Here is an 18,496-nt window from a genome sequence, read left to right as displayed (position 1 = left end):
AATTCACAGTGCTCAGACAGCTGGCAGGGGTTTAATACCAAAACACAGATCAGAAGAAGACAGCAGTTGCCCTGCAAGGTGGCTGTATGTGCATTTTGGCTAGAGCACCATGTCCATGAGGGAATTGCTGCTGGCCCCAGAGGCTGTTTAGCAGGAAGGACACACAGCAGATCTCTGCCAGAGAGCAAGGAGATGTTTGGCAAAGAAGCTCATGGGTTTCCTCTCCTTTTTGCTGATTCCCAGATGCAAACCTCCCACATCTGGGCTGCAGCAAATCAATCCTCTCCCTCCAGTGTCAGGAAACACTGCTGGGCTGGTTCAGCACCAGAAGCCACCTCTAGCAAAGAGGGTGATGGCTCCATCGTGGCTGAAGGCAGGTGCTTTGTGAGCTTCCTCCTTGTCCCCTGGGGATCGAGATCAGGGGCATCTCAAGACCATGGAGCTGCAGCCTGGAGCGACTTCGCAGAAGCATCATCTCTGGAGCTCCTTGCCCAGGGCAGCCCACCAGGAATGAAAGGGAAAGAAAAGAGCCCTGCTGAGGTGGATCATGCCCACTGAAGGGTAAACTGCAGCACTGTTAGCTGATCTCTCCCCCTGTGAGGAAGCTGCATCTGCCAGGATCGCTCTCAGTGGATGCAGGTGCAGGCAGGGAGAGAGGTCCAGCCAGGAGCTGGTCCAGCCAGGAGCTAGTCCTGGGAGGTTGTGGTGTTTTTGTCATGTCTGATGATGTAGGAGAGGGAACCAGTGGTCTCCTTTGTCTTTGGGTAGTAGAGGACAACCAACCAGATGAATATGAAGATTCCTGCAGGGAAAGGAAGACAAACACTCAGCAGCAGCAGCAGGACACAATAGGAAGCATCTTGCCAGGATGCTAATGGCACTTTTCTTCAGCTTCCAGGGGATTCCCTCAGCTCCCTGCCTCTCCCCCTCCTTCACATGAACCATTTGGCTGGGACATGCCCTGAGTGGATAATGTCCCTAGTCCTCTGCTAAGGAATGTCTTTCTTGGAGGAAAACCACCATGTGTGGAGTGGATGTAATTGAGAGCCATGAGCAGCTCCATGCTGGTGGTTAGGACCTCCTGCTTGATGTGCCCTGACAAAAGGAAAGGTATGACAGTCCTGGGAAGACACTGGTGCCTTGGGATCCCTTGTCAACCCACAGCAAGGCTGCTTTCTGCCTCCTCCATCTTCTCCACGCAAGCCCAGGGAACCCAGCTCATAGTAAGTGCTGACCTTGGAGAGAGTTGAGGATGGTGAAGAGGTAGAGCACAACTGTGGAGGAGATGCCATAGGTGAGGAACACCAGGGCCCAAGTGGCTCCCAGCAGGCAGAAGAGCCCTGCTGCCACCAGAGCCACCTTCCAGGGCTTATGGTATCCCTGCACTGCCCCAGTGCCCTGCAAGCTGCAGCTCTTCTGGGTCACCACCCCGAAGACAGCCATGTTGAAGAGGAAGATGAGGCCAAAGTAACCACAGTTGGTGATGTAGTGGACCAGAAGATGTTTGGAAGTGATCCAGCATCTGAAAAGAGAACCATGGTGCCTCCAGCAGCCCTGCAAGCCTCAGCAGCACCCATGGGAGCCTTCCCCTGGTGGGATTTTGCAAGGCCAGGGTGAAGCAGGGGGACAATGCTGGGTATCCGCTGCCCTCGTGTTGCTCAGCTGGGAGGGAGCCTGGACAAGCTCCAGGTGGACCTTGGACATCCCTCCACGACCTGCAGGGCTGCAGGTGTGACTGAGGAGGCTCAGCATGAGAGCTGGGGGTGGCTGATGTGTTGCAATCATAATTAAGGAAGCGGAAGCAGAAGCATGGTGCAAAGCCAAACCAGATGGGTGCAATCGCTGACCGCTGCGCTCCTGGCAGTTCTGAGCTACCCCTCCCTGTGCCAAAGGGCCACCTGAGCCCTGTGGGCAGTGGCACACGCACAGGTGGGCTATGACCTGGTGGTCCATGGTCTGGATGCTGTATTCTCCATAGCTGCCAATAGCTCCTGCCACTCCCACCACGAGAACAGGGAAGCCTGGAAGAAGGGAGACACAATCACAGAATTGTTTAGGTTGGAAAAGACCTCTAAGATCATCAAGTCCAGCCATTAACTCAGCACTGCCACAGTCACCACTAAATCATGTCCCCAAGTGCCACATCCACACATCTTTTGAACACTTCCAGGGATGGTAACTCCACCACTGCCCAGGGCACCCTGTTCCAGTACCTAACCACCCTTTCAGTGAAGAAATTTTCCCTAATATCCAATCCAAACCTCCCACTGCCCCTCTCACCCCCCATTTCCCATCCAGGCTGCTCACCCCAGCCAACCAGGCACAGCTTTGCCAGGTAGTGGTGGATGTAGATGCCGAGGACCTTGACAAAGAGGAGGTAGAGCTGGCAGCCCTCCAGCGCCGTCCAGGTGAAGCAGCAGAGCAGGCAGTAGTGGGTGAGCCCCCCCAGGACCCCACAGGTCCTTGGGTGGGTCCTGCCAGAGAGCCCACTGTTGAGCAGGAAGGCCAGGTTGAGGAGGAACAGGCTGCCCACGAGGTTCACGTGCAGCCCCAGGTTGGTGCGGACGGTCTCCTCAAACCTGAACCTGCACCTGAGTGTCCCCACAGGGACCAGGAAAGGCAGGGGTCACAGGTGAGCAGGGCCTCGTGCTGTAGCCCAGCAGGTCCATGCAGAGGCACTGGCACTGCCTCACATCTCTCCCAGCCTGGCAAGCCCCCCCGGGGCTGCTGGCACGTCCCACCTTACAAAGATGCAGAAGGCCATGGTGAAGATGGAGAAAGCCATGGCTACCCCACAGCCAGCGGTGGCAACAGCCATCAAAGCTTTTGCTGTGGAGCCATCCAGAGCTGGGTTCTGCCAAACATGCAGATGTTGGATTAGACAGGCCCTGGACAGCCTAGAAAAGCTGACTGCAGGTACCAAAGCCACGGGCGGATAACCCCAGTGGGCTGCTGCAGAGACCCCATACCAGCCCCCAGAAGATCTTCAGGGGAAACAGGGCAGTGGTGGCTCAGAGCAGATGCTCTGAGGTGGGGTGAGGTGTGGGTGGACTACCAGGAGCACCCTCCTTTGAGTCTCCACCAGGATCTGGGACCTCAAGCCTTGTTCTGCTAGATCTTGCACAAAGCTGGGCCCTTTTCCAGCCTTCCCTGCTCATCTGACGTGCTGTTGTCCTCCTGAGCTGGGGCTGGGCTTGTTTTGGGGACCTTGGCTTGCCCGAGAACAGCTACAATTGTCCCTGTGTGGCTACTCATGACACCCAAGGGGCCACAAAATGGGCAGGCAGCAGTGCCCGGGCACAAGCAGGAGCTGCAGGAAGTGGGATCGTCACCAGGAGGAGGGTGAAGAAGGTGAGATGGTCACAGGAGCAGACTGTCCCCTTGTCCCCGGGCTGCGTGACACATCCACTGCTGCGCCAGCCTCCTGCCTGCCCTGCAACAGGCACAGGGGAGCGCTGTGAGTGCCGGTACAGCGCCTGTGCCCGCCCCACACCTGCCCCGAGCAGGGCGCACCTTTGCTGGCATCCCAGAAGACGCATCGCGGGGTGATGCCCTGCAGTGGGGGAGAGCAGCATCAGCCTCTGCCCCGGGGAGGGGCACTGGAGGGGAGGGGAGGGCAGGCAGGGCTGACTTACTCGGGGCAGCTCCCTGTGGGCGAACGTGAGCTGCACGGGCTCCTGCAGCCCCGAGATGCTGCTCTCTCCCACCGTGATGCCCACCACGGTGTTGTCCAAGACCTGCGCTGTCTGGTTGACTTCCTGTGAAGGGGAAACGCTGCAAGAGCTGAGCTGGTGGGTAGCAGGTGCTGGTGGCAGCAGGAAGGATGCTGGCAATGCCAGCCTGTACCTTGAACATGCCAAGCTGCTGGATATTGAGGACTGTCACCACCACACGCACTGTTTGGCTGCTCAGGGACTGGAATATCTTCCTGGGGATGTGGATTTTACCTGCCTTCCCTTTCTCTGTGGCGTTCAGCCTGCTGGGGCCCTGCGGCAGAGAACAGCAGTAGGAGGTTGCTGCTGCCGGGTCACATCTAGGTTCAGATCCCACCAATCTTGCTCCAGGCACGAATTCAGCCCTGCCCAGCTGGGTTTGCTCAGCAACATCGGCAGAGCCCTGAGGGCAGAAGGGAAGAACTTCATTCCCAGCACCCAGCATCCATGGGGGTGGAGCTGGAAGTGGGACCCAGCAGATTCTCTACCCACCATCACCCACACGTGGTCCCCTGGGACATCCAGAGCCTGGGAGAGCCTCTGGGTGGGCAGGAGGCACAAGGTCACACATGTCTCTCCTCCTTTCCTACCTCACACTCCCCCTGACCACCTGGTCTGCTGGGATGGCTCCTTGGGGAGGGCTCTTTCCTCCCAAGCACCACTTCACGTGACTCCTTGCCAAGGCATTTTGAAATTGATGTGGGTCCGTGATGCAACCCCACAGGCAGGAGGAAGAGCACAGCAGGGCACACCAAGCCCTGGGGCAGGGGCTGAGGGATGCTTGGAAGGTGTGGGACCTTCCAAGCAAGGGAGAAGGAGGGGCACATCTCACCGCTGTGGGGGAGAAGGTGATGAGGACGTCACGGGTGACAGCCCTGCTGACGTTGAAGAGCAGAGTCTTGAGCCCAGCCAGCCAACTGTGCCGCCCCGACTGCAGCAGCCTGTGGGACAAGGGGGCTGTGGGACAGGTGGATGTGGGGACTGAGCCCACAAACCCTGTCATGGCCACCCCTGCCACTACCTGAACCAGCGCTCCCTCAGGCAGGCACAAGCGCGGCTCTCAGAGCGCCACAGCTCCAGGCACTGCTGGGACAAGTGGAGCATGCCAGTGCTGTTGCCTGGGTTCTGCTGCTCCACCAGCACGTTGCAGCACTCACGGTGCTGATCACCCCGATGCAGGTCTGGGGAGGGTGGGAGCAGGTGACCACTGGGCACCACAGCACTGGGGGGGCACTGGGAGCAAGGGTAGGAATGGGAGGAGACCACTCACCGGAACAGCTGTCCTGTCCTTCGGCAACATCTGGAAGAGGAGGATGTGGAGAAAGAGGGGAAAACACCAAAATCTAGGGTCAGCCCTCCCTCTGTCCAGAGGGAAAGGGGAAGAGAAGGCAGGAGAGTCTGGCAGCCGCCAGGTTTTAAAGGACAGTCCTGCAGTTATGTGGGCTTCAAAAACACCTGGACAGCGATTGGAGGTGGTGAGGACAAAGCCGGCGTGCCAGAGTGGCTCACAAAGGAGACTCTGGATTGCTGATCCCAGGTTTTAAAAAAGCCCCCAGCAACAAAGCCCCCAGCTCTGCTCACCTTTGCACATCCCAGTGGGGATGCTTCCCTCTGGCCTGTCCACGTTTCAAGATGAAATCCCCACATGGTCTTTTGGTGAACACCTTCCCATGGGAAAACCTTCCCACAAAGCCCATGCACCCCATGTGCTAAGGATGCCACTCACCAGGCAGCAGCAGGAGCAGCAGGACAGTGCCCAGGAACAAGTTCATGCCACTTTGTGAGGTCTCCTGGCTGCCCCTGACCATCCCACCTCACTCTGTTCCCCTTGTCCCAGCAGCTCTGCTCCTCCCCAGGTTCCCCCAGGGCTTGTGGCCACTTCTGAGGCAAGAGGCGTTTCTCATTTACCTTATGGGAAGCCCTCACGCCTTCCTGTGGGCTGGCAAGTGACCTCCTGTCCCAGCTCACAGCAACAGCAACAACTGCCAGAGCTGCAGTGTTTCCGCCGTGGCTCCTTCCCGTGACCAACTCAGGGCTTTTTGCTTTCCCTTTCTCCCCACACTCCTGCCAAGGGGTTGATGGCCCTAACCAGCCCAGCAGGTGCTGGAGCATCCTCATCCTAAACTGGGCATCTCTACAAGCCTCCAGGATGAAACATCCCCTTCCTGGCAAGGTGCCCATGCCCCAGCTGGATGCTGGAAGCTGGATGGAGGGGGATGATCCACAACCAGCTGGAAGGGGAATGGTGGGATGGGAAATGTGGTGCTGTGTTTGTAAGAGGCACAGCCAGGACAGCCAGATTCTGCCTGGCCCCACAGCCACGGAGGGGATGATTCCCATCCTTTGATGTCTCCCTCTTCAGATCCCCAACCTCCACCAGCCTCCCTTTCTACTGGATAGTGACAGTCCCTGGAGACTTCCCAAGCCATGGTACCTCCCTCCATAACCCCAACGGCACCAGGCAGCCAGTGCTCTGCCAGGAGCACCATTATCAGTCCCACTATCCTCAGCAGGATCCTACAGGGTGAAATGCTGGGTCCTGCCCCGGCAATGGGATAACCCAGATGAGAGATGGATCCCATCGAAGAGCCCACCAATGCAGCGAGCAGAGACTCCAGTGAGCCACACTCCGAGAGGAACAACTTTAATGGGCAAAAGTCTGGTGTGCAGGCATGCTCACCGAACTCCTACATCACCCAAAAACAGACATTCAACAAAATAACAAAAATAGATTATTTCAGCTGCCTGAGAGTGTGGCAGGGGCAGAGTCATTCTGTCTTCCCTGGAGAAGGACCCTCATGGTGACCATCAGCAAGGGCTGAAAACTGGGCCTTTCCCACCCATTACTCCTGGCCTCAGGATGTGGGAGAGGACATCCAAAGGCACTGGGGACCCTGTCCCTGCCCCTTCCACTCTTTACAGCCCCCACTGCCCAAGTAAGCATTCCTCCCTCCTTGCCTCCTGCCCCAAGGGTGCCAAGCCAGTCAGGATGAGAAAACTGGGGAGGGGGCCAGCAGAGGGGGGTGGCTGGCCCCGCTGTGGGTCCCTGGGCTCCTCGTGGCGCTACAGGGCAAGTGCAGTAGCAAAGCAGATGGTGTGGTCCTTCTTGTGGCCGTCCTTGGCATGGGGAGCTCTGGCACAGCACGGCCACCACAGGGCTCAGCTGCTGCTGGGCTGCAGCTTGGCACTGTCAGAGCTGCTCTGAGAGTCAGGGGACTTCCTCGCTTGCAGCACCATGGTCCAGTACCAGAGGAAGATGAGGAAACCTGGCAGAGGGGAGAGGAAGCATGGGTGAGCTCCCTTGAGGGACAAACCACAGCTGAGAATGAGCCACCCAGCCTGCCAGAGCTCCTCTTGCACACCATCACCACCCCGCCAACACCCCATGAAAATCCTGAGTCACAGGCTGACCTTGGAGGGAGTTGATGATGGTGAAGATGTAGAGGGAGACAAGGCAGAACACACCAGAGGTGAAGGAGAAGAAGATCAGTGCCCAGGGGATGCCCAGCAGGATGCTGAGCCCAAAGAGGGCCAGGACATGCTTGAGCTTGTGACCTTTTTTGTTCTGCCGGAGGATCTCCCGTACCATGGCCCCCAGCATGACTGAGTTAAAGAGGAACACCAGGCTGAAGAAACCCAGGTTCACGGTGTTATGGACCAGGGGGCTCGTGATCCAGCATCTGGAGGGAGGAGAAAGGGCAGAGGTTTACACTGTGTCCGCCCACGGGGTCACAAGGAGGGGCTGGGAGAAGCACAGAAGCAGGGTGCCAGCCCAGCACCCAGGGAAGGGATCCTCCTGGCACAAAACCCCAGAAAAGCCCCAGGCCATGGTGAAGGTTTAGGCAGCTGACTTTACCTACGACCAGAGACCAGGTAACCCATCTCCCACGGCTTACATGGTTGCGTTGGTGGTTCTGCCATCAACGGATTCATAGATGGGAATGGAGAGGGGGCCGTAGCTCGTCCAGCTAGCCAGGAGGATCATCATCACGCAGAAGAACGGGAGTCCTGAGTGGAAAGAGCAGAGTGAAGTGGCTGCCCTACTCCCTGGCCTTTGGATCTTCTGGAAGGACTTGCTGGCCCTTTCTCCCTGCACAGAGCACAAGCCAACCTCCCCCACAAAGGGAAACCCGGGATGGAACACACAGCAAGGGCACCTGGCATAAGCCCCAGCCAGGGAGGAAGCAGTGCTGTGCTGACCCCAGCTGGGACCTCCCAGGGATGTGGAGCTTGAGGCCATAAAAGATCATAAGATCTTCCTGCCATGACCTCCAGCCCAGAGCATGACAGAGAAGCATGGGCGCTTCCTGCATCCAGCCCTGGGCTGTCCCGGATGTTTCTTTCAGAAGGAAAGGATCCTACTACGATTTAAAGATCCCAAGTGGTGGCTTTCACAGGTCTCCATTGCTGGGAGATCCCCCAAGATGACCCACCCTTGCTTTAGCACCAGCTTCTGCTCTCAGCCTTCAAGTCTCCATCTCCACCAAGGCTCTTGACAGCTGCTCCCCCACAGCTGTGTCTCCATCCCCATCCAGGCATCGTATCCAGTGGGAAAGACCTACCCAAGTGCCCCTCCACCCCGTGCCCTCAGGGAGTCTCTGCCTCGTCCATGCTCACCCCAGCCAACCAGGCAGAGCTTGAGGAGGAAGTGGTCATGGTAGGCGTTGAAGACTTCGATCACAAGCCGGTAGAGGTTGTAGCCCTCAATGCCCATCCAGGTGAGGCAGCTCAGGAGTGAAAAGTGCAGAAACAGCCCCCCAGCTCTGCAGATGGCCTCGCTGCTGCTGGCAGCCAAGTGCTCAGAGATGAGGAAGGTGATGTCCAGGAGGAAGATGGCGGCCAGCAGGTTCATGTGGATGTGCATGCTCGTGATCTGGTCTCGCTGTTTGCTTCTGGAGAATCAAAGGGAGCAGAACTCACCACCGTGCCTGGCCAGCACCAGTGGTGCCCACAACACCCCACAGCCCTGCATGGGCAACTTGCCCCAGCAGAAGAGCAAGGAGACTCTTTGGTAGTGCCAGGAACTGAGACCAACCCCACAGGTGGGACCACTCATCCCAGGTGCAAATCAGCCCCCTGCAGCTGACCCTGCATTGAAGATGCTCAGAGGGCTGAAGCACTTTTCCTGTGGAGATGGGCTGAGTGAGTTTGGTTTGTGCAGCCTGGAGAAGGCTTCAGAGAGACCTTAAAGCACCTTCCAGTGCCTAAAGAGAGCTGGAAAGGGACATTGAAAAAGGGCATGGAGTGGCAGGACAAGGGGGAATGGCTTCAATCGGAGGGCAGGTTTAGTTTAGATATTCAGAAGAAATTCTTCCCTATGAGGGTGGTGAGGCCCTGGAACAGGTTGGCAAGAGAAGTTGTGGATACCCCATCCCTGGAATTGTTCAAGGCCAGGTTGCATTGAGTTCTGAGCAGCCTGGTGCAGTGGAAGGTATCCCTGCCCATGGCAGGGGGTTTGGAAATGAATGATCTTTCAGTCCCTTCCAACCCAAACCATTCTATATTTTTATGATTCTAAGATTTCAGGTCTGAATCATCCACTTAGGATCAGTGACATGACTCAGGAAAAGACACTCATATTCTCCTCTAGGTCCTTGAAAAGATCTTTGCAGACTTCTGCTTGCTGCATCCATAACAACCAAGAAGATTTCCCAAAATCATTGAAAAGAGATGGTGTTTCTGAGCACTCTGCAGGAGACCTGTCCAAGAGGGTGGATCCTGGACAGGAGAACTCTGCTTTCTTCAAACAAGGCTCCTTCACGATGCTTCTATCCAGGCCACCAACTGCTTGGAGAGCTTGTGCCCACCCAGGGGTTCATGGCCAGGGACAGACAGGGAGTGTGGGGTGAACCATCAGACTGTACCTGAAGTAGAGGAAGAAGATGGTGCAAATGGATGCCAAAGCTGAGATCAGGCAGCCAATGTAGGTTATGATACTCAGGTAATTCCTGTGCACAGAGGTGATCTCTGGAGAGGATACCTGAGGAGGAGGAGGAATGAGAGATGGTGAGGAAAAGCACCACTGGGAATTATGTGAGGGATCTGAGGGAAGGTGCTACCCACCATGAGCACAGCAAAGTAGGTGAGGTGGTTGCACCTGCACTCTGTCTGGCTGCTCCCTGTCACTGTGGTACACCCATAGCTGTCCCAGCTCCCAGAACTGGCTGTGCAAGAGAAAGGGAGAGCATCTGGTGAGCAGCAGGAACCTCTGCCATGGGCTAAAGGATCTTCAGGGCAAGGTATCCATGGAAAGAGGGAGAACAAGAGTGGGGGGTCCCAGCTTGTCCTAGGCCAAGCACACATACTCAAATAGCCCCCTCAGCACAGAAACCCATCCCTAGGGAAGGGGAAAGCTCTTAGGCTAGCTCTGGAGGGAAAAAACTGACATCAGCCCTGTGGGAATAGCTTACGGAGACGGAGCGAGGAAGGGAGGTGCAGAGCAACCTTCACCCTGCTGGTGGGGCTGTGGTACCTTGGGAAAAGAGCCTGACTTCACACCCAAGGGCAGGGGCACTCACCAGAGGTGTCCTCCTGCCAGAAGACGCACAGTGGGGTCACGTTCCTCTGCAACAACAAAACCACAGGCCCTGGTCAGGATGCAGCTGCGGGTTTGGTGCCAGCCCAGCACTTTTGATAGGGGCGGGAGACAATATGGTCTCAGGAGACAAACTACGACTTGGATAAACCAGGCTCCCCCTATGATGGGAGTGGGCTCCAGGCACAGACCACTCTGTTAACAACTGATGGAGCAGATACCTCCTTCCAGATCCTCTTTTCCAAACAAAGGGTTCAGCTTTGAGCAGGCACCTGACAGAGCCATGAATGAGCCAAGGGCTGCTAACACAGTGTGCCCCAGCTCTGGTGACAGTGCTGGATGTGACACATCTGCCATGAGGCATCTCCTGGAGAGGGGAAGGCAGTGCCACCACCAGTGCACACATTCAAGCCATGATTGTGATACAGCCCCAGAAGATACAGCAGACCCTGCACAGGCTGGCCTTGGGCATGGACCTGCTGGATTGCGACCCCACCCTAAGGTGGCAGGGGCTGAGCCCTCCTTCCCCCTCCATTCCTGGTGGGATCAGTTTCTGTGAGGCTGTTTCCCCACCTACCGGCAGCTGGTCATGGAAGAAAGTGAGGACCACTGGGTCGGAGAGGTTGGCCACCACTGTGTCCACCAGGGAGATGCTGACTACCTTGTCACCCAGGACGTGGCTGCTGTTTTCATCCTGATGGAGAAGAGGAGGCAGTGGCAGTGTGAGCAGGGAGGGCAGCCAGGTGTGAAGTAGATGAGAGTGCCCAAGAAGAAGATCCCATGACTTTACCCATCAAGCTTTTAGCTCATCTTTGAAGCATCTTCTCCCAGTGAGCACCAGCACCCTGGTCTGGTGACACCCCTGCAGCCCAGTAGCATGGGACACCCAGCATGCCATTCACGTGGGCATTACCTGGAACATGGTCTGCCTGTTGATGTCCATGAGGAGCACCCTGTGCTCCACCACCTCCTCCCTCTCCTTCACCATCATGAACAGGCTGCTTGGCAGGTCCACTGTGAATCTCTGGACCTCTCCACTCTCCTGCCAAGAAAGACTCATCAGGAAAGAGGTTGAGAGAGAGCATGATGGGCCGAGAGCACTAGGGCAGACTTTCCAGGACCCACCTCTCTCTGGGGAGCCAATGTCAGGTGCTGAGGAGCCGGACTGGGCTGGACCCTCAGGATGGTCACATGCACAGTGGCCTCCCCAAAGGTCTGGTTCTGCCCTTCCAGCTCCACCTTGGCCAGCATCTTCTCCAGCTCGCCAAGTTTGCTGTTGGGGAAAGGGCACAGTGAGCTGGATGCAGTGGGCATGCGTCGGCAGCAGCAGGAGTGGGGCGAGCTGGGAACTCACCGCCGGAGCCTCTGCCGCTCCGTGGCTCCCGTGGCTGCTGCCAGGGGCTGGGCAATGAGGTTGTCCAAGGCAGTGAGCTGCTTCTCCACATCCTGCTTCCAGACAGGCATGCTTCCTGGAGAGGCTGGTGGAAAGGAAACGCCATGAAATGCATGGGTAGAACTGGCTTCCTTATGCCCCAAACTAATTGGCAGAGCCCTGGTGGGAACAGAAAGCAGAGGGCTTCAAGGTGATCCCAAGCTGGGAAAGCTGACAGTGATCCCAACCCACAGGGCTTTCCTGCCACTCACAACTCAGCTCCCACTGAGGCCATGTGAACTTCATGGTGTAGACTGGAGCCTGAGAAACCACTGCAAAGACCTCTGTTTTCTGGGATTTTAGGCAGCATTTCGAAAATCTCCACCTTTAGGGATGCTGGGTACCAGGCCTGTCTTTGGGCTGCTTCAAGAAAACCTACATCCCCTTCAATCACCTATTTTCATATCTCCAGGCTAAACCATACACTGGGAAACAACCAGTGCTCTGATGATGACTAGGGAACAGGCTGGGGACTAAACAACCCTTTAATTTCCTTAAAATGGCATTAAGTTGCATTTACCAGAGAAGACGTAAACAGCATTAGCATCCAGGGAGGTGTTCTTCCCGCCCTTTATGATGTAGGACACATTGAAGATGTCGGCTCTGGTTCTTTCAGTCTCCTGACTCTCCTGTCCCAGAGGGATGCTGCTGGATGAGTTCCCACCCAGGGAGATGCTCTGCTTCCCATACACCAGCCGCAGGGTCCTGTTGGACTCAAACCAGTAGATGCAGAAGCGGTACCTGCCCAAGGTGGGGGCCAAGCTGTACTTGTCGTAAGAGTTTCCCCTGTTTGGCAAAACAGGCCCTTTTATCCTCAGTGCCTGGGCCGTGTTCTCGATGGAGATGTTGGTGGGGTTGTACCCGTAGATGACAGAGCTCTTCTGGGTCTGGTTTCGGTCACCACAGAAACGAAAATCCTCTTCCCTGTGGCCATTGGCTCCCACCCCTGCATTGTACAAGCACACAGAGACAGCGGATCAGCTGCAGGGACAGCCAGCCCTGCAAACACTGCAGCCCTGCAGCAGCTGTCACACATGGCATGCCAGGCTCTCCACCCCAGTTATCCCAACCCTGTCCTACAGGCTGGGTGACACCAGCCACATCCCCAGTGTCACAGCCATGCTGCAAGGATCTGCCAGGGCCCTTCGGGCAGCAGGACCTCCTATCTTTCAGGGATACTCTCTCCCATGTGCCACCACCCACATCAGCAGACACTGAAAAGGGACCTGTCCATTCCCAGAAGGGATGGATGGAGGCCATCTCCTTTTCCTGGAAAGGACACATTCTACCCAGGAGAACCACCAGAGGCACATCATCCTATGAGATGTTTTACTTCTGTGGAAACTTTGGTTGCATACATCTCATGGTGTCCCCCAGCCAATGTTTTGGTGCTGCCAGTTACTCCCAGCAGCCCAAACCCAGCTCAGCATCCCAAGGCTGGACAGTCTACCTTGGTGGAGGAAGAGAAGGAGCAGGAAGAGGACCTTCATCCTGGGCACCTACTTTGGCTTGGCCTTCAAGGAGACAGCAGAGCCTGAAAGGGTACAAAGGGAAGGGGCAACATGAGTATTTGAGTATCCCCCGTGTCATGAGGACAGGGATGGAGAGCAAAGGCTGTTCAAGTGGGACACCAGCTGGTGTCACAGCCAGCTCCCTGTTGCCTCTGCCTCCAGGAGGAGCCAGGACCACTGGGCATCCAAGCTGGCTGTGGGCTGGAAGGATGGCAGAGGCTGGAAGCCCCTGAGCTCTTAGCATGGAGAGGGTGCCCCACCACTGCAACCAAAGGAGGGGTCCCCTCTTCCGCTCTCAGCCCCACATCTCAGTTAACACCCTGACTTGTTATCATAAATGACAGGAACAGAAGGAAACTGTGGTTTCCTAATTCGCCAGCCCTGAAATTATTTTATTGGATGCTTTCAGCTCCTGCAGATTAGCTGAGGAGCTGGGCACATTGCAAACCACTCCATCATTTCAGCCTGCAGAAACAGGCTCTCCCAGGCACATCCTGGCAATGCCAGCACAGCAGCCATGGCTGCCCAAATCTGCTGCTCACAACCAGCTGGACCACATCCTGCACAGCCCCTTTGCCCATCCCTTCATCTAGAACTCTGCTACACCACCCTTTTCTTTGTCTTTGCACAAGAAAGGGTTTCTGTGACCTACACCCAGGCCAGCACTGAGCACCCTCAAGTGCTGCCATACCCCTGTGCTCACTCAGACACAGCCTTTGCACATACAGCCTTCTTGTTGTGCTTTCTGCCACAAACTGACCAAGTGTCACTTCCTCCTCACCCTGCTGTCACTTCAACCATGGGACACACCCTGCCAGGGTCTGGCAACCAGCAGGAGCCCCCCCAGCGTGGGACAGCATTGGTGGGGGCTGCCAGAGCAGCTGGCCCAGCCCAACACTTGTCAATGCCCAAAGTGAAGCCAGCACCGTTGGCCACTGCTGCACACCACTTCTGCACTGCTCTCAAACACCCCCTCAAAACCCACCAAGCAGCCAATTCCTGGTTTGTTTGCTGTGAGTTGGTGCCAGGGCACCAAGCAGCATCACCTGCAAAGGCTTATGAGCTCTCCCAGATGCTTAAGGGTCATCAGATGCTTAACAATTCATTAGCAGATTTCTCTCAGCAGCACAGGCTTTGTCTGGAAGTTTCTCTAGCCAGAACAGATCCTGCACGGGTGTACAGCCCACTCTGCATCCTTCCCCGTCTGTTTCTTGTGGTAATTTATCATCAGAACACTGGGGCTTCGGGTTGTTAATTAACCTGCTGCTGTGGCTGTAACTAAGGGACACTAACGAGGTCTCCCAGTGTGAACTGGGAGGGTATGGCACAGGCATGACTTGGCAGGAGTAAATGGATTTGGATGGGGCTGGCACCCCAGTGCCTTGCCACACACGTAGGAATCTTGCATGTATATCCAAAAAACACGGACCTGGGGTGGCAAAATGCTGTTGGTGATGGAAAACACCTGGATCACTTAAAAGCAATGGAGCTTCATGTGAATACCAACCATGTTGAGGCAGCACAGAGCTGGCAGGCCAATAAAGCATCGCCTCTGGATGGGGAATGCAGAATCCTAATGAGGCTTCAGCCCATCCCACTATGCTGACATCTTTACGGTTTTATTGGGGTGGTTGGAGGAGAGGATCAGCTCCTTTCAGCCATTACTCAACTGGGACCAGAAATCCCTGTGGGAAGGAGGGTGGGGGAGCCGGTATTTCCCCTCTGAGCCCTGTATAGTCCTGCTCACCCCGACTCTGATTGCTGTTTCCTGAGCTAAACAATAGCAAGAGAAAATCCCCTGAAAATGGTTTCACAGTGAGAAACCATGGCTTCCATCCACGCTGGCAATGAGCACAGCAAAGGTAGCCGGATGGGCTGAGTTCTCGTCAGGGCTGAATCCTGCCTCGTCATCTTCCCATACCCGGATGGCAGTGGGGAAAAATTCCTGGCTTGGCCTCAAAATCAACCAGATTATGTACAAAGAGGTGGCAGACACTCTGCCAGGGATGCACAGCTTGGAGCAGGCTCCCTTATCAGCAGAGAGGGAGGCTTATTCCTGGGCACTAATTCTTCCCATCGCCATTAAGGTACTGGTCTTGGAAAGAAAAGCTAAAGCATTATATTGAGGTCTCTAAACCTTAGATGAATGGGGGGAAAAAAGACTAAAAACCCCACAAACAAAAAGCCTGGTGTTTACTTCCACCTTAGTGCTTTCTGGGTGACTTGGCAGCGGGCATTTAAGTTTTTGGAGGTGGCATGTGGCTTTTGGATATGACGTTTTTCCCAAGAAGAAGGGAAGATGCTCTGATGACTCAAACAAACAGCGGAAGCAGGGAGATCCAGGAGCTTTTATCTGTTTTCCTTCCAGGTCCGTTAGGAAAGTGACGCTCTGTTCCTCGAGATGTGAATGAGTCTGAACCTCGTCACCGCAGCTGGTTACTCAGGCAGGGACTCAGCAGCATGATGAGGAAACTGTGGCACAGAGAGGCAAGCCAGGACGGGCTCCTGGAGATGCAAAACAGCTTTGCACAACCAGCCCCTCATCGTAGGGACCAAAAACAATGTCCCCTGGGTCTGCAGCTGTCCAAGGATGTGAGGACCCCATGGGGGTCCCCCTGCACAGGGATGTCCCAGTGTCAGTATCTCAGAGCTTCACAAAGTGCCCTTGTCCTTGGGCAGTGGTGCGTGCCCGCGGGGCCAGCCACTCGTTATTCATGGCATTGGCATGTGATTCCCGGCACCGGTGGGCGGCCGGGCCGACCGGGCACGTTGGCTAAGGCCCAAGGAGTCGAGGGGCAGCTGCACTGTGCCAGCAGCCTGGCGGTGCCAAGCTGTGCCATGGGGTGCTGCAGCTTTTCCCGGGCCGTGGCACTGCACAGAACAGCCAGCACCTTCAAGATGGGTCTTGCCAGCAGGATGAAACCAGATCTGATGGTGATTCCGTCGGGAACGGCACAACTCCCTGCCAGATCTGTTCTTTGCCAGCCACTGGCAGCCGTCCCTTCCCACAAAGGAGTGGGGAGAACCAAAGGGAGGCTGGCACAGATGCCTGCCAATGCCTGGGGCTCCTGAGACGGAGCGTTTGCTTAGAGCTGGGTCTTGACATTCAAAATTTTTTTAAAAATTTCAATTTCCTAAAAAACACCACAAACAGAAGTATCACAGTGAACTAACCCAGCACTTCCTCCAGTGCCAGGGCAATACAGCACCTGGCTCAGCGACACGCGAAGCCTTGTGGCTTCAGCAGCAGCCACACACACTCTGCAAAGGACCAGGTACACCTACACGGGACAGAGGCTGACGTGACACAGTGACAATGCAGTGCAAGGACATCTCTGGCCACAGGGGTACAGACAGTTGTCCCTGCCACACACTCCCATCACACAGTCTTCTTTGAAAGAAACCCCGTTTCTCCTCCTGCACATCCCCCTTCTAACCACTCCCTTGGGTTTCAAATGGCTCCCAAAACACCCTGTCCACTCCCAGGTCTTATCCCCATTGACATGAGCAAGGTCCTCGTTGCCTGCCTGTGCTGCAGGTGCCAGGGAAGGGAGGGGCAGAGCAGTGCAAAGTAGCTCAGGACCACCCCAGATCAGGTTCCCAGCTATTTGGCACAGAAAACAAGGTGCTGGAGCCTAGTGAGGGCAAAGTCTGCAGCACCCAAGGAGCCAGGTAACAGACTGTGGGCCTCCCGGAGTCCTGCCAAACCCCAGCTGTTGGGTGAGCTGATGGGAAAGGAGTTGGTGAGTCCAAGTGCTCCTGAAAAACAGGCGCCGGCAGGCTGTGCCCAGCTGGTCCCGTGCAGACATTGGCACGCTGGGAGTGACCCAGCCTGCTGTCTGTAAACCACACAGCCCTGACCCTGCACACACGGGTGCCACCGCAAGGTGCAGGGATGGCCAACCCCAGGGATCCCCGTTCAGGCAGCACACAGTTGCTTGCAAACCTGTTACTCTGCAAATAGCAGCCCCCAGGCCGCAGGATTAAGAGCTGGACTGCAACCAAGTATGCAGCATTTTCAGTCCTTGGCTTAATTCACATGGGAGCTGTGAACCCAGCAAGGGACACGGCAAACCCTACTGTGGCTGCAGTCCCAGGCTCAAAGGATTTGCCCCCCCGCCCCATCTCCGAAACACTCCTGGCTCCCCGCTGGTGGTGGAGCTTGTGGGGGGGTGGGGGGTGGGAGGGTTACTGCAGCCCTCAGACCATGAAATGAGCTTTGGCTGCCTTCCCTCCACAACAGCCATTCGGACTTGCTGCCAGGAGGTTATTCCAGGAGACTTCATTTCAATTCTCCAGCTGGTCTCACTGAGTTTTACTGGTCTCTCTGGAGGGGCAGCACAGACACTGGGTAGAGACCACCCCAAAGCATCCTGCATCCCATATCCTGCACCGACATGCCAGAACCGGCAGCAGCAAACTGGGATGTTGCAGGAGGAATCCCCCCAAAAGGCATTTTAGGGAAGGGAGATCACCCTGTCGAGACATGCCAGCGATCCCACGGGATGCTGCACCCTCCGCCGGGAGGGAGGAGAGGAAGGAATGGGGTGTGCTGGTGGTTCCCATCAAGTGGCAAGCAATGGCCACACACCGGCCGACGGCCGGGGCTTCGTGGAGCTCATCTCTGCCGCTGGCAGCAGCCCTGAGCAGCCGGTCCCGAACAGCTCAGGGGTCTTTGTGGCTCCATGGCCCAGGAATCCAGCCTGGCTCCGGGGCAGGCGAGTGCGAGTCCCATGGAGCAGGGATGAAGGTTGGTTTCACAGATAACTGGCACCATGGCCACGAGCAGAATCCCCGGGCCCTGCCCAGCCGGACGCATCACAGCCACCGCTGAGCCCCCGCACCCGGACCGGGGTGCTGCTCAAGCCCCCCACAGAGACCCCTCCTCCCATCCCTCCAGGCTGCTCCCTGCCCGAGCAAGCCGGGGCGCTGCCCGCTGCCACCGTCCGCGCGGAGCCCCGCAGCCGCCTGGGCTGCCCCAGCCCCGGCTGACGCCCACCCTCTTCACTCCTGTCCCGCCGCTCTGCCCGCGCCCGGAGTGCCGCAGCATCCCCTCGGCTCCCGGTGCCGGGCAAACGCCCCTCAACGCGGCCTCTGGGACCCCCGCGGCGGACATCGATCCTCCCTCGTCCCCAGCTCAGCCGCTCCCCGTTGTTCCCCTACCTGGAGTCGGGGCGGGCTCGGCACGGCCCGGCACGGGCGGCACCGCCCGGCTCCGCTCGGCTGGGCTGGCTCGGCTCGGCACGGCTCGGCTCGGCTCGGCTCAGCACCACTCCACACCTCGCAGCCCGGCTCGCTCGGCGCG

The 18,496-nt window shown here is 56.8% G+C and overlaps 2 protein-coding genes across 3 annotated transcripts; both read right to left on the bottom strand.

Moving 5' to 3' along the window:
• Positions 1-12: 12 nt before the first annotated feature.
• ADGRG3 (adhesion G protein-coupled receptor G3) lies at positions 13-6,196 on the bottom strand. Of its 2 annotated transcripts, XM_068203047.1 has the most exons (11): positions 4,735-6,196; positions 4,546-4,654; positions 3,847-3,987; positions 3,636-3,758; positions 3,514-3,553; positions 3,333-3,433; positions 2,742-2,854; positions 2,308-2,591; positions 1,928-2,021; positions 1,236-1,522; positions 13-802 (listed from the first exon to the last, which is right to left on the bottom strand). In XM_068203047.1, exons 1-11 carry the CDS (start codon positions 4,815-4,817, stop codon positions 687-689), a joined length of 1,491 nt encoding a protein of 496 aa, XP_068059148.1. In that variant the 5' UTR covers positions 4,818-6,196; the 3' UTR covers positions 13-686. The 2 variants fall into 2 exon arrangements, with proteins under 2 accessions (XP_068059148.1, XP_068059149.1); XM_068203048.1 differs by lacking the exons at positions 3,333-3,433; positions 3,514-3,553.
• A 145-nt stretch (positions 6,197-6,341) lies between these two features.
• Positions 6,342-18,496, bottom strand: LOC137481341 (adhesion G-protein coupled receptor G1-like). The gene is made up of 14 exons (XM_068203045.1): positions 18,355-18,496; positions 13,131-13,214; positions 12,201-12,626; positions 11,603-11,726; positions 11,374-11,521; positions 11,162-11,290; positions 10,826-10,942; positions 10,232-10,277; positions 9,777-9,877; positions 9,578-9,693; positions 8,331-8,605; positions 7,610-7,721; positions 7,125-7,393; positions 6,342-6,979 (listed from the first exon to the last, which is right to left on the bottom strand). Exons 2-14 carry the CDS (start codon positions 13,168-13,170, stop codon positions 6,873-6,875), a joined length of 2,010 nt encoding a protein of 669 aa, XP_068059146.1. The 5' UTR covers positions 13,171-13,214; positions 18,355-18,496; the 3' UTR covers positions 6,342-6,872.

Source organism: Anomalospiza imberbis, chromosome 12 (assembly GCF_031753505.1).
Source record: "Anomalospiza imberbis isolate Cuckoo-Finch-1a 21T00152 chromosome 12, ASM3175350v1, whole genome shotgun sequence".
NCBI lineage: Eukaryota > Metazoa > Chordata > Aves > Passeriformes > Viduidae > Anomalospiza > Anomalospiza imberbis.
The sequence above is the reverse complement of the archived record's forward strand: the minus strand, read 5'-3'. Positions and strand labels throughout refer to the sequence as shown.

What these genes read in the sequence shown, in the direction of transcription:
- LOC137481341 (XM_068203045.1), bottom strand. Translation starts at nt 13,170, where the DNA reads ATGAAGGTCCTCTTCCTGCTCCTTCTCTTCCTCCACCAAG. An exon ending in TGCTGTTTACGTCTTCTCTG is followed by an intron (nt 11,727 to 12,200) that starts GTAAATGCAACT and finishes CCTTTCCACCAG; the next exon opens with CCTCTCCAGGAAGCATGCCT. An exon ending in ACAGGCAGACCATGTTCCAG is followed by an intron (nt 10,943 to 11,161) that starts GTAATGCCCACG and finishes CTTCTCCATCAG; the next exon opens with GATGAAAACAGCAGCCACGT.
- ADGRG3 (XM_068203047.1), bottom strand. Translation starts at nt 4,817, where the DNA reads ATGCTCCACTTGTCCCAGCAGTGCCTGGAGCTGTGGCGCTCTGAGAGC. An exon ending in GCTGTGCCTGGTTGGCTGGG is followed by an intron (nt 2,022 to 2,307) that starts GTGAGCAGCCTG and finishes CCCTTCTTCCAG; the next exon opens with GCTTCCCTGTTCTCGTGGTG. An exon ending in CACCAGGTCATAGCCCACCT is followed by an intron (nt 1,523 to 1,927) that starts GTGCGTGTGCCA and finishes TTCTCTTTTCAG; the next exon opens with ATGCTGGATCACTTCCAAAC.